At 39.5% G+C, this 14,517-nt stretch overlaps 1 protein-coding gene across 2 annotated transcripts in view; it reads left to right on the top strand.

The window, feature by feature from the left end:
* LOC121529326 (protein kinase C beta type-like) overlaps positions 1–14,517 on the top strand; it is a 172,738-nt gene that overhangs the window by 133,958 nt on the left and 24,263 nt on the right. Inside the window, exons 16-17 of one of the 2 annotated variants that reach the window (XM_041817133.1) lie at positions 1,697–1,837; positions 10,104–11,591. In XM_041817133.1, coding sequence (XP_041673067.1) covers positions 1,697–1,837; positions 10,104–10,280 — 318 coding nt within the window. In that variant the 3' untranslated portion in view covers positions 10,281–11,591. Of the gene's footprint in view, positions 1–1,696; positions 1,838–10,103; positions 11,592–14,517 lie in introns of those variants that run through there. The other variant, XM_041817134.1, reaches the window with a different exon arrangement.

Below are 14,517 nucleotides of genomic sequence, written 5' to 3'. Positions count from 1 at the left end.
TGTGGGCCAGAAGAACTGGTTCCAGTGTGGAGGCAACTTCTTGCTGATTCAAGAGAGGGAAACCAGTTTACAACCAAAATGCCTCGAAAGAAATCAGCGGCTGACATCACTGAGATTTTGCAGATGTTTTAAAATCTATTGTCAAGGATTGTAAACTATGTAGAAATTGTAAAAGTTATCTAAAGCATGATTATTTCCTTTATCTATCTCTGTAATTCAAGAGCCTAAACCTCTGATTAATATGTGATATGCAAGCCTCAGATTCAGAAGGAGCGATGTGAATTCTGTCTGGGGACAGTGGACAAGCTCTTTGCCTGGGGGGTACTGCAGAAATATTGGGTCCCGGGGCCAATGTGATGACCCATGAGGTCCCTGTAATAACCAAAGTGGCCCAAAGGTTGGGCTGAGGGTCAGTTCCCCCCAAGGGTGAAGCTATGATTCTCTGCCAGAAAACGGTTGGGGATGAGTCTTAGCCACAAGTGGAGGACTTCAAGTATCTCAGGTTCTTGTTCATGAGCGAGGGTGGACCAGAGATTGGCAGGTGAATTGGTCTAGAATTGGCAGTATTGGTGACATTTTTCCGGACCGTTTTGGTGAAGAAGGAACTGATCCAGAAGGCAAAGCCCTGGATTTTTGTTCTAATCCTCAACCATGGTCATGAGCTTGGGTAACTATGGAGAGAATGAGATCACAGGTTCAAGCAATCAAAATGAGATGGGGTGTCTGGGCTCAGCCTTAGAGATAGGGTGAGGAGCTTAGACATCCTGAAGGAGCTCTAAGTAGAGCCACTGCTCCTTCATCTTGATGGGGGCCAGTTGAGGTGGTTCTGGCATCTCATCACATCTCTAGGATGTGTCCTGGTCGTCCCTGTGGAGGTCTTCCAGGCACATGTTGAAGGAGATCCCGGGTTAGACCCAGGACTTGCTGGAGGGGTAATACAGTCTGGATGAATGGATGGATGGATGGATGGATGGTTGGATGGATGGTTGGTTGGGTGGGTGGTAACCCTAGTTAGTGTTTGGGTACTAGGTGGAGGCACCAAAACTACTCATAGTTTAGTTTTGTAATAATAGTTAGAGTATTATTAGTTTCCAAGGCCTTCAGAACAGCAGATCTGGGCTCTACTCTGTCATTTTTCAACACAATGAGAAAAAATGCAAAAAAAAATCCCCCAGAGGTAGTTTATGGTTACCATCCAAGACCAGCAATAAGCAACCTGAGCAAAATTGCAAAAGAACAGACTAGTTCTTTGATAAAGGTTGAATCTTTAATTTTCAAATCCTTTTGGCTCCATGTTTCCTTAAGTTTTGCTAACTTACACATCTTGGTATGCTTGGACACTATGCTACAACCACTCTCTGTAATATTGAGCTTTATACCATGCTAAATGTAGCATTTAGCTCAAAGTAGCAGGGCCTCACTTGGCTATTAGCATGACTGCACACTTTTATTGTTGATAAAGTATTTAAAGTTTTGAAAATATCAAAAAACAGTTTCATTTTAGTTTCAAGACCAAGATGGAAAAAGCAGACAGTTAATAGGAAGTGAAAAGGAAAAGATAGGATTTAAGAAACCTGGTGATCAACAAATACAGGAAGGAAAGGAAGGTAATCTTAAATTAATAGAAAAATGGATGAAGGGATTTGCAGTAATTCTTCGGGCTTAAAGTAATTCTCTTTTTTTCCTGTCTGTCCAGCTGATGACGAAACATCCAGCGAAACGGCTCGGCTGTGGTCCAGAGGGGGAGCGAGACATCAGGGACCACAGCTTCTTCCGCTACATGGACTGGGAGAAACTGGAGAACAAGGAGGTGCAGCCGCCGTTCAAACCTAGAGCCGTAAGTCTGAATCCGACTCAATCCCAAAAAGAAAAGAGAATGGACATGGGTTGTGCAAACCAGGAGTTTAATCCCACGTTGTGCTTAAATTCCTGGCAAGACATGCTACAGATTTGTGTGTTTTTCACTTTTCAGATGCTAACCTCTTCTTTTTTACTCCAACAACTCTTTCTCCTCTGTCTCTGTTGACTTACTTGTCTTTTCAATTTCAATTTGGTCCTTTTGTCTCTTTCTCTCCTCTATTTTGGACAATGCAATAGGTAAGTAGGGTGATGATGAAGACCATGATAGTAATGAATGTGTGGTAACTATAATAATAACAGGTCAGACTGGTCAGAGGTGTGGCGGGTGCAAAAACTAAGCAGTCTTTTTGTAAATCAGGCCTTTAGTTGTCAAGATTAGTTCTGGACGTTGTTGGTTTTACTGGCTTTAGCTGATGACCCAAAGACCTGAAGTTTTTTCTTTCTCTATCAGGGTTAATTCGAGTTCCCTGTAAACACGTTCATTTTTGACTCTTAGTAAGTCTTAACAGTGTCAGCAGCAGTGACCTGAAATAACTGTGTTTGTGTTTTTCCATTTTTTTTCTTCAACAAAATTAGTTTGATCCTAACTCGAGTCAGAATGATTTTATTATATATACACGCACCCCATAACACGTTCATACACTCACACAGCCTCAGGCCAAACTGCAGCTAAGGAGTTTTTCTGAGCTTTTTATGCAGCTGTCTTGGCCCATTGGGGTTTTGGTGTTTGTGTGTCTGACTTAGCTTACTTTCAGTGGCACAGACTTGGGGATGTCTTGGAAAAGGGGCAGATTTTCTGGGTCATTGGTTAAGGTTAAAAATGGGGTGTGGTGTTAGTTATTCTCAAGGAAAATAAAAATTTATTGCCATGAATTGTGCCTAATATTTTTCACCCTGAAACAAATTTTTATATTTGACAAAGATAATCCAAGTAAATACAAAATGCAGTCTCTAAATGATCGGCCATCTAAACCTACCTGGCCTTGTACGAAAAAGTAATAATGGCTCTCACCATGGTTCGCTGGAGTATTAAAGCCTTATAAGTGGCTTTTTAACTCTTTCCAGCCTTATAGATATCAATGGCTTTGTTTCTTATCTGTTTTTGAATGATGTGTTGCTTTTTTGAGATCTTTTAGCCAACTTTATTATGTCAGACAGGTTCTATTTAAGAGACTTCTAGATTTATCAGGTCTGGCAGTAATCATGCTTGGGTGTGGCTAGTGATAATAAACTCAGCTTTCTGAAAAGGTGGTTAATCACCGTTAAATCATGAATTATCAGGGCGCACACACTGACCATAACTGAGTCAAGTAAGGCCTGCAGATTTTTAGATGTCATTCTGGGTTCTTTTGTGAACTCCTAGATGAGTCGTATATGCACTCTTGGAGTTATTTTGGTTGGCCAGCCACTTCTGGGAAGGTTCACCACTGTTCAAGGTCTTCTAAATTTGTGGGTAATAGCTCTCACTATGGTTCGCAAGAGTCCCAACGCCTTGAAAGTGCTTCGTATTCCTTTCTATACCGAGAGATGTCAATGACTTTGTCATCTGTTAATGAATTTCTCAAGACTGCAGTATGATGTGTTGCTTTTTGAGATCTTTAGCCTACTTCATTTTGTCAGGCGGGTTCTTGATTCAACAGGTCTGGTAATAATCAGGCATAGATGTGTCAATTGATATTGAACTCAGCTTTCCAAAACAGGTGGTTTATGACAATTAAATCATTATTTAACAAAGGGAGGGGTTTGGATGCCTTATTTCCCTTTTATAAAAGAGAAATAATCATTTAAAAACTGCATTTTTTATTAACTCAGGTTGTCTTTGTCTATTATTAAAATTAGTTTGATGATCTTAAACATTTAAGTGTGACAAATATGCAAAAAAAAAGAGATTTTCACAGCACTCTACTGGCGTGTTATCAAAGTTGGATGGGTAATGCTGCGACATGCTTGTGTTGGACAGTATAAACAGTTTACTCATTTATCCCGTGTGCATGTAGAGGTCACCTTCAGGACTTGTGTTTTAAGGCTGAGGTCTTTCTCTGATGTTACTACTCACATATGTCGTCTGATCTCTTCTTCTCTCCCTCTGTATCACTCTCTTCTCTCTTTTTGATCTCGTCTTTCTGAAGTATTTTGTCTTTCACCTCCCTGCTGTGTCACTTTACAATCCCTCTCTTTTTCTCTTTCTTCTTCTACTTTTTGAAAACAAAGTGCTCAGATGTTTAGAGGAACGGTGTGTTTACCCTGCATAAAAGTTTAGTGTTCAGTTTAGCATCTGAAGGTGGCTCTTTGATCTTTTCTGCTGCTTATTCAAGCCATGCGTGCGTTGGTTTGACGAGGGGGCTCTCTGTATCTCGAACAGGTTTTTTTTCACACTGGTATGTAATGATGTTTTTGTGTGGATCGTTCTTTGTGAAAGATGTTTGAAGCTGCAGCCTTTCTGTGGTTACAAGTTGGAGTCTGAACTGTTTGTGATTATTGTCTCTGTGGTTTCAAGCTCTAGGAAGGCTTACAGTGAGTCTGTTTGATGGCCTATCAGCTGAGCTTTTGAATGAATGAATGAATGAAAGATGAACTTGCAGACTATATTACTTCACTGTATTGGTGTAACTTCACTGGATTGATTTGTCATTCATTTGCTTCCCATTTTTGACCTAATTTTGAAGACCTAAATGAATAAATTATCGACAGTAGGATGGACCAATGTTTTGATTCAAAAGATCTGCGCACTCTTTAATGTGATTTCCTGTTAGGGTTGATCTGCTCTGTGCAGACTGACACGGGCACAGCTGAAAACTGACTCAGCTCTTATCTTAAGTCAGCAGAGCAGGGCACACTGGAGCTTCTGGCACGTGCCTGAGATGGATTACTGTGCATGCTGTTGTAACTCAAAGATTGACAAAACTGAAGAGTCAGCGCTCAGACAACCCTTAGGGTTTTTCAATTATTTCTGGGCATAGTTCATTCTGGTCCATTTTCTGTCATTCCCAGAAATTAATGAAACACCCTAGAGAACATACCTGAGTGCTGACTCCTTAGTTTTGTAAGTCCTTTTTGGTTGTGCACCTAAAAGAAATATTTAGCATTTCAAGTTGGGTTGTATTGTAAAATTGTATTGGCATTAGCCTCCACAGCATTACCCCTTAAAATGTGACATGCTTCTGAAAGCTAGGCTATACAGCACTACAGATGGGTACAGTTGCTCTGCGTAAGTTATGTCAGTTTAAAATAAAAGGGCTAAAAACAGTGTGGACTCAATGGTACACTATATTGAAAATTTATGAGTCTGGCTGTGTTTCGCTCTATTTTTCAATGCAAGCCTGGCTATATTTTCTTCTGCCTCAGCGTATCTGATCATCTATTTGGGTCTGTGAGCTTCTTCAGAGACAACAGAAACAAACTAGACTAAAACTATGTACTTCCGCTCAGTTTTCCTTGTCAACAGCTGACAATTCTTTCATAAGGTAAGCATATGCCAACTGTAGCTTTGCTAATTATCAGCCATTAGAAAAATAAACCAACAGCAATAAACTCAATCTTATGCTAAATTTCCTTCTGGTCAGGGTCGGTTTCTCTAATTATCCTCAGAAAATTGAAAGTCTGTAAAGTATCAGCATTCAGTGAGGCAGGGAACTCTGGTTGGGGTGTGATGCAGGCTGTAGGCATAAGTTAGCTACTATGATCAACAGTAGCTTAGTGGGCATGGGCTCACAGTTTACACATATACACCACCAGGTTACTCGGCATCTCTCCTGCTAACCAGTCCTCACAAAAGTATCCCCTCTTATCAACAGTCAACAGCATGTCATCGCCACTCAAGTTAAAATGGCTAATTTTACTTTTTTTTTTTTCAGCTTAATTTGCTGTTGATGACTCTGACTTAGACCTTTACTCACTAAGTAAATTTTTTCTGGTGCATTTTTCTAGATCTTTAAATGGAAAAAAAGGCTTGCAATGAAACCTTGCACTCTGGGTCTGTTGCGCTTTATTTGTAATCACTGCAAAAATTCCCAGAATGTGGGAAATGATTTTATACTGTGACAAAAAGAGATGAGGATGAGTGGGGCAAATCACGGAGTTTGAAGTGAGGTTTCAGTGTGATAGAGGGGAGGGGGCAAGCGAGAAAGAGAGAAGGAGGCAGCAGGGGCTGATCTGACTAAACAATCATCTATTAAAATGGTCGGATGCAAAAAAAAAGGCAAAACATCAAACCTGTTCTGAAAAAAAATGACAGTTAAAAGTTTCAACATCAGTGTGCAAACATGGTTAGAACAACATGAGGCCGATTTTCTTTTTTAAAACAGACAAAATTTGGACTCAGTGTGCAAAGGCCTAAAGATCACAGACCCAAAAGACTGATCAGATACTCTGAAGCAGAAGAACATGAAACCTGTAGCCCAAGCATGCATTGCAAAATAGGGCAGAGCACAGAGGCTTTCTGGTTCAGAAATAGTGCAAAAATTTCTGATATAGAGTACATTTCATCCAACATTTTTTTATTCTTTTGGCTAATTTTACCTTAAACTAACTAAATTATGCATTATGCAACTGTACCCATCTGTATAGCCTAGCTTACCCAAGCATGCCCCACTTAAAAGGACGTTTGCTGAATTCTCTTGAGGCTAATGCCACTGCTGTTGCTCAGTGCCTCATACAACCCAACTCCAAAAATGTTGTAATAAGCTGTTTGGAGTGTGGTTCTTCTTTGTCTTTGTCTTGACCCGAAAGGAATCGATTTGCTTCAGAAAATGTTTTCTGGAAGGGACACCGCACAGACAGGCTGGCGAAATGGAGAATCAGAAGCAGTGAAATTATGATGATTTATACTACCTGAAAAGCTGTAATAAAGCAGTACATTAACCTGAACTTCAGGAGGAAGGCAGCTATTTGGTCGACGAGAGGAAATCTGTATTCCCATTCTTTTTCTCATCTGAATAATGATGTTACTCCTTAAACTTGTGCTCCAGTTTGATCCATGACTTTTGTAATGTGTCACACACCTATGGACTGGTTGGTAGGTTTGAAACAAAGAATGCCTAAGCCATCACCGTGGACTTTTTTTGTCTTCACTTTTCACCGTTCATCTGTCTTTCCATCAGGAAGTCTGCTGTCAATCCATTAATCCATCTTTTCACATTAAAACTCCAGTCATCCTTCTAGGAACACATCCATCTGTCCATTCGTCAGCACATTTTTATTTGTTCTTTTCTCTGTGATCACAGTTTTTCATGTTTGTTTCTGTTTTTATGCATGTTTTTGGGGCTCCATCTCAAACAAACCCTGTTCTGCAGTGCACTACCGTGAAATGAAACCTAAAAAGGCATTTATTTCGTGCCCTTGAACCTACAAAGTTAACCTAAAAATCCCACCAACTTTAGATGCGTCTTTCCCCACCTTGGATTTCTTCCTTCATAAAAATCTTGGATGTGACTTTGATATAGTAGATGCTTGTCCCATCAGCTGACTATTCTTAGCTAAGGTGTTGTGTCATTTATTTAATCCCCCAGTGTGGCTAATTCTTCCCTTTTTCCCCAAACAGGTTAAAACAAAGTAATTAGCAGCAAATACTTTCTGACCCTGGTGTATTCCTCATTTCACATATTTCCCCAAACTCTAAACAGCCTGCCTTAATTTCATTTGGCTTTTCAGAGTAACAGGGATTTAATGAGTTTGTAGTTTTCCTCTGGGTAATGTAGTCAGAGGACACTGAATCCTTGTTGTGTTAATTAAAGCTGAGTGCAGTGATGGAGACAGGAAGAAGAAAATGAAGGAGTAGCTCGGCCCAGTGTGCCCGTGAGGCGTACTGTCGGGGAAATATAGTTTTCAAGTTAATAACTTGTTTTATGTACTTAGATGGGCGCTAAGCTCGGGGGTATGAAAGCTTTATTTGGGGGGTTCCCAGTGGTCAAAGTAGGATATACACCAATCAGTCAGTACATCAGGACTACTGTACCTGCTTAATTTAAGTCAGTCCAACACAACAGATCTACTAGAACTTCTGCTCTGTTGTTTTGGGGTGTTTTTTTTTTTTGTTGTTGTTGTTTTTTGTTTTGACAGCGCAGCAATGGTGATGACTGTACTTTATGAATAAGAGTAAACTCATAGGTTGGTCCTGGTCTACTGGAGGGCAATACACCTTGTCATGCAACATATTCTAATGCACCACTATCAGTCACTATGATGTCAACAATAATTCAGTCAAGGCCGCTTTGTCAAAAAAACACATGATTTGCAGCTTTAAGTAATTAGACATCAAGTAATTCAAAAGAAAAAGTTTCTTTGTCACTCCAGAAATAAGACTCTCTCATTGCTAGCCACAGGCGTGTCTCTCAAAACCAGGATAAGGTGCAGTGTGTAATATTTAGCCTAGTAGCATTTAGCTGAACAAACTTGGTAAAATAAAGCAAAACATTTCTAAGACGGTCTATCTAAATAACTGTTTAGTCATCTAAATTCAAAGACAGCTATTTTGTAAAAACAACTCAGAATAAACCTTTGATTCATACATAGGGAGGGTCCCCTCCATGGATGCCACCATCTTGGATTTTTACATGTTTCCATGGTAACATATTGGAAAAAAGGAAAAAAAGGATAAATAAAGTTATAGTAGTGTATTGTATTGTATTCACATTACAGATACACATTAAATTCAACTGGTTGCCACAGTTTCCAGCAGAGAAATGCAAACTAGAACCCACTTCTAGATGTTGATATTCAGTTTTACACACTGCACCTTTAATCCTGGCCTCTAGAATCAAGATACGATGTTAAATTTGCATGCCCAAACCCAAGACGAGATACTTAAAAAAATCTGATGGAAACCAGGACACTCATTAAGAACATTTAAAAATACAGTATGAGAATCTGACGTAAAAAAGAAATAATAATAATAATAGAAATAATAATAGAAAAAGAATTATGACAAAAATGCAGAAATTAAATACTGATGGACACTGATCCACTCACTGGTCTTACCCAATTAGTTACTTAAAATTTCTGCAGAACCTTGTCCAGAGGATTTAGATTCAGAGCTTGCTCAGTTTGTTTCAGACATATCAAAGTAGTACAGTAAGACTATCTGAAACCTATCTAAAATTTCTAAAACATTTGGAGTTATCGCCACTGCTCTTTAGCTCGTTGGTTTATCATATCTCTTTAGGCCTCCACAACCACAGCATGCAGTCAGCCCACAAATAGCCCCAAATACAGCATAGTCATCCCTTTGAGGTTTTTCTTAAGCAGCTGCTTAGAAATTCCTATTAATATAGCTTTAAAAAAAAGCTAGATGGAAAAAGCAATTGTTTGTAATAGGAAAATTTATGAGTAAATGCCATTAGTAGCTGTCAATATAACGTACTGTAGTGCACTGCCACAGGATGTTTGAGACATTAGAAGATTGTTGTATTAAGCTTGAATATGTTTCAAATATTTGAAAGGGGTAGCATATACCTGAGGTGTGCTTGATTTGTCCTGTTCTTAAAGTAGTATTTTTGTATTACTTTGGCGTAATTAATTACAGAATAGTCCTTAATACGATTGTACCTGTATTTAAGATGCAGTTGGTTTTGGGGGGCAGTCAGGGGGTAAAAGGTTTAGACTGCCTACCTGTGTGAAGTCCAGAATGTGTAGCTCTCTCAGAACTATCCTGCTGTCTATGGTAACACTGATAGTTCAAAAGCACAGACGCACAGCCTGTTACATAGAGCTGGTCACTTGTTGCCTTTAATTGAGGAGTCTTTTCAAACAGATTGGCACTCCATGAGGTGTATTAGCTTGACAGTACACTATCATTTTCTTTAGATGTATGAATATGATCTATCAAGGGTGAAAAGCTATTAAAAAGTGTCACCACAAGCCACGAGCAGGTCACAATTGCAATGGGTGATAGTGGCAGCTCCACTTGTAGCCCATGAAAAAGCTTTAGATTGATTTTAGCACTATAAAAATATTACTCTCATCATTTTAAATAGGTGTATTTGTCACTCAGGTATTTACAGTGCAGCCTACATTTCAGATGGAAAACCTTTTATAAATGAATTTAAGTTCTGTGACGGATAAATCAAGCACACCTCAGTCACTTGCACCTTGTTTAGATATTTGAAAACATGATCAAATAATGTCATCTCACACCCTGGTTCAACCCTCCACCCCCCTTTCTTTTGTTTTCTTCTGCTTCTCCATCCATTCCTCTCCATCCCCACTCCTCCCTCCTTCCTCCCCTTTACTTCACCCCTCCTCCACAGTGCGGACGGGAAGCCGAGAACTTTGACCGTTTTTTCACACGCCACCCGCCAGTGCTGACCCCTCCCGATGAGGAAGTGATTCAGAACCTGGACCAGGACGAGTTCCAGGGCTTCTCCTTTATCAACCCAGAGTTCCCGGGAACTGTTGCAGCCACCCCTGCTACCGAGCAGGCTTGATTTTCAGCTCATGCATGGACACATGGACACACACAAACACCACAAACATATACATGATGATTTCCCCTGGAGCAAACGCACCCAAACATGCCAAGTTGAAATATCCCTGAAATGATTTGTGCTGTCGTAGGCACCGAGAAGCCATGACTTAGACTGACTCACAGACATGTCGAGTCAGCTGTAAAACTCATTTGTTGTTCACACTGCTGCGACCTGGATGATGTCTTGGCCTAAATGCATGGAGCAGTCTAGTCCAGCTTACATCTCAAAATAAGTATTCAAACAATTCAGATTAAAGGTATAATATGCGACTCTCAGAGAGGATATCCAGTAGATGTTGCAATTCTGGCAACAGTTTTTCTCTGTGTCCCCTCCTTCTCCATCATCCCTCAATGTTTAGTTTAGTTTGTAGGACCGATCTTCATTTTGATATCCAGCGCATAATTGCTTTGGTTCTTATGTCTTCTAAGTATTTCAAACCAAAGTCTCTGCAAACAGCTTCCCTGACTAGACGGGGCCGTCTGTTTTCCCAGTGTGGTGGAAAAAGATGTATAAAGCATGTTTGACTCTCTTACTTATTTGGTCCTGCAAATTTCTGATTCTATTTGATTCTGTCTTGAGAAGCATTTTGTTTTTGGCCAAAGTTTTCATTTCCAAGGTCGTGGCTCTCTTCCAGGTCAGCGGGCCTCCTTTGTTTACAAGTGGGGTCCATCTCAAAGCTACTTTAGGTATGCAGTCCTGGTCTATTCTAAGACCAAGTCTTAGCCAACAGAGACATCAATATTTGATTTCCAGGACTGCACTGGCAGTTTATAATTTTTGTTTTATGCCAGAGAAGCAGCGTATTTTCAGTGAACATCTATTGTGAAGTTCATTTATCTTTTTCGTGTCACTCTCAACCAATCACCAGCATTCAAAGTCGCACAGACCTCTTGTATCTGATGTCACGCAGTGTGTTCCATCCAGCCCTGTCCCTGCATGTACAGCAAAAGGGGGAAGTTACTCATTGGGTGCTAGTGCTAAATAAATACTCCTGCCGTGCCGACAAGTTCCCTGCTATAACATGTGTAGTGCACATTTTGTACAAAGAAAGTTTAGAAAAAAAATCAGTGTTAGATGTGTGCAAATCATTTTATGCAGCATAAATAGCATTTTACATAGCAATAAAGCACTGAATTGGCTAATGGTAATGCTAGTAAATTCCTTTGCCATCTAACCTCGCAAAGCAGATGGATACACCCGTTTCCTTGTTTCTCACTTGCAAATCCATCTTGCAAAGCTCCCATCTGAACCGTTTGGGCCCAGCTAGAAAGTGACAGGACCAATCAGCGACAAGGGTCAGTACTTTCGGGCACGGTGGCGTCGTGATGTAAGCAAGCAGCAACAAGAGGCTGGTGCAGTTATGGCGGAAGACATTAGTGTGGATGCTACTAAAGCACCAGTTTTATCAGAACTTGACGACATTTCTTCATTTAAAGACGAACAAAGAACAGCAGTGAGTTTTTTTTCTTTTCAAAAATGACAAAAGTTGTGTACTGACATGTCTACAGTCGCCGTGGCTCGCGTTATGCGGTTCTATATGGAGTTTATTCCTCGGTAGCTGCGCACGTGCACCTCAGTAGCAGCGACAATGTGACGTGTTTTGTTGCTCTGATTGGCCCGTAAAGATGTGACAGACAGAACATTCCTCCAATCACCCTCCAAGTATTTTTTTCAAAGGCTCTGCCTTTTCCCAAACGTTGTATATTGACAGTTTCCCAGATGGATGTGTGAAACAAATCTATCTGGCGTGTAAGGTTATTTTCCATCTATTTCAGTAAGTGACTTCATAATAGTGACATGTCTGCAAAAGGTCTATAGCAGTGATTTAACACGGCTTTTATACTGTTGTTTTGCTGAACTGCCCCAACTTTAGAGTCTTGCAAATGCACTACCAGCTCTCCGCAGCATGCTGTTGTTTCCACTGCAGGCATTGAAGAGACTTCCATACCATTGGAGAAAGATCAAAACCTCACATCTCCATTTTTCTTTTTCTTTCTTTTCATAAAACTTTGCTGTTGGTCACCCTTTACATATGGGAGTGGCTTTTTTTTTACAAATTTTGAAACAACAAAGGGGTCAAAACAATGCTGACTAAGACCATTTAGTGTGAAATTTTTTTTTCCATTCCCTGAAAAGTGGTGACTTTGGAGACAGAAGGTTTTGGCCTTATGCCAGGAATATTTAAGATATCACTGGCATTGTTTCAAAACCCTGTACAGCCATTTTTCATAATTTTATTTAATGTTGTTCATAAATCAGTGCTATTGGTCAATGTTTATATCTGTCAGCAGGTTTTAACCAATTTTAAAGCAGTAAAAAAGCTTCAAAAAGATGCTGCCCATGACCATTCAGTGTTAAATTAATTGAAAAATACAGTTTTTTTTTTTTTTTTTTTTTTTTTTTTTTCATGTGAAGAGATGAATTTGGAGATGCAAGGTTCTGGCCTGATGCCAGCAATATCTTAAATATCCCTGACATCAGGCCCAAACCTCAGATCTCCAATATCACTACTATTAAGGGAATGAAAAAAATACTCAAAATACTCAAAAATCATCTCTAAATGGTCATAGCATCTTTATGACTTTACTGTTTCAAATTTTTTATGAAAAACTGATTTATTAAAAAATAAAAAAAATTAAGGTTTGGTCCCACGCCACTGATAATGACGTTTCTCCATTTGAGACTACACATGCAGTGACCATAACAGCATAAGTACGTTTGCAAGCCTTTAAACCACCAAGATCCAACTGTATAACAGCCATGTTAAATCACTTTGCTGTAGACCTTTTAAAAACTACCATGATGTCACTTGCTACCTTGGACAGCAAAGAAATTTGCTAGCATTACCGTTAGCCCACTCAGTGTTTTGTTGCTATGTAAAATGCTATTCTATGTTGTATAAAATGATTTACATGCATCTAATGCTGACATTTTTCCAAACTTTCCTTGTACAAAATGTGCACTACACATATTAAACTCAACATAATAAAGAGTTGAATTCCACTGTGATTGGTACATTTTTGAGCTTCCTATTGCGATATAAACTAACTTAAGGAGGTGCCATTCCATCCATGTGAATACAGAGCTGAGAACAACAAACACAGAGGGAGTTTGACTTTGCCCCTTTTTAGGCTTTTTGGCCTTCATTTAGATAACTGAAGACAAGCAGGAAACATGGGGAGAGTGAGGGGATGACATGCACCAAACAGCACCCAGATCAGAAATCGATCTTGTGACCAGTGAGGACTGTAGCCTCTGTAAATGGGCGCCTGCAAGAAGTCATCATTCAGTTATATAATTCCTGCAGGGTTTATTGGATATCTGCTACATTTATGCTGACCGTGTTGCATATTATACCTTTAAATGCTAACCATACTGATATTCCCTGTCCTTCTAGTTGATGCAAATTCAAACCAGTTAGCAAAAATGCCATGGACTAGCTTGTTATATGCAGCTTGCAATTTTTGCTTATGTTTAACACAGTGGTTATTTAGCTTAGTTTACCAGATAACATCAAAGCAACATGAAATTAACAGCCATAGTCTAAATTTTTGAATTAAGGGATAAAAGTGAGATATACAATCATTTGCTTCAGTGATGATTAATGATATAGCAACGTGTTAACTTGAAAATGCTTTACCACTTCCCAGCACACAGACACAAACACAACCGCATCATCTGCATACAACATATCTGAGGCATTCAATGTTCTACGAGTTTTGGTGAAAATTGTGATTCAACTTTTCTTTAAGTCATTCCTCAGCTATTCCAGCGCATCCTGAGTTGGGCCTGTATTTTTGGTGTGCTTTTTATTCAAGTGTTTAACGATGATAATAATAATAGTGTCTGTATGTTTATCCTTATCTTAGCTAAAACTGGAATGCTTCTCATACTTGTGCATGAGTTTCTATATCACTAATAGCCCTGGACTCTGTTTCCCAGCAGCACTTTACCACCTGATCCCTGCACCACCTGCAGCTTTGTGCCAGTATTGTCATGGTTCTCAAAATGTGCACTTAAATTTGATCAGCAATAATGACAGATCAAACAAATATCAGATTTCTCTATCAGAGGGATCATGATGGTAAAATGCTGCTGGGAAATGTAGTCCTCACCTAAGCTTTGAGTTAGTTAAATAGATAGATTATTCTACTTCTTATACTCTGATTCTCTGTTATCTAGTATTTAAGCAATG

The sequence above is a fragment of the Cheilinus undulatus genome, linkage group 21 (genome assembly GCF_018320785.1).
Source record: "Cheilinus undulatus linkage group 21, ASM1832078v1, whole genome shotgun sequence".
Taxonomy (NCBI): Eukaryota; Metazoa; Chordata; class Actinopteri; order Labriformes; family Labridae; genus Cheilinus; species Cheilinus undulatus.
The sequence above is the reverse complement of the archived record's forward strand: the minus strand, read 5'-3'. Positions and strand labels throughout refer to the sequence as shown.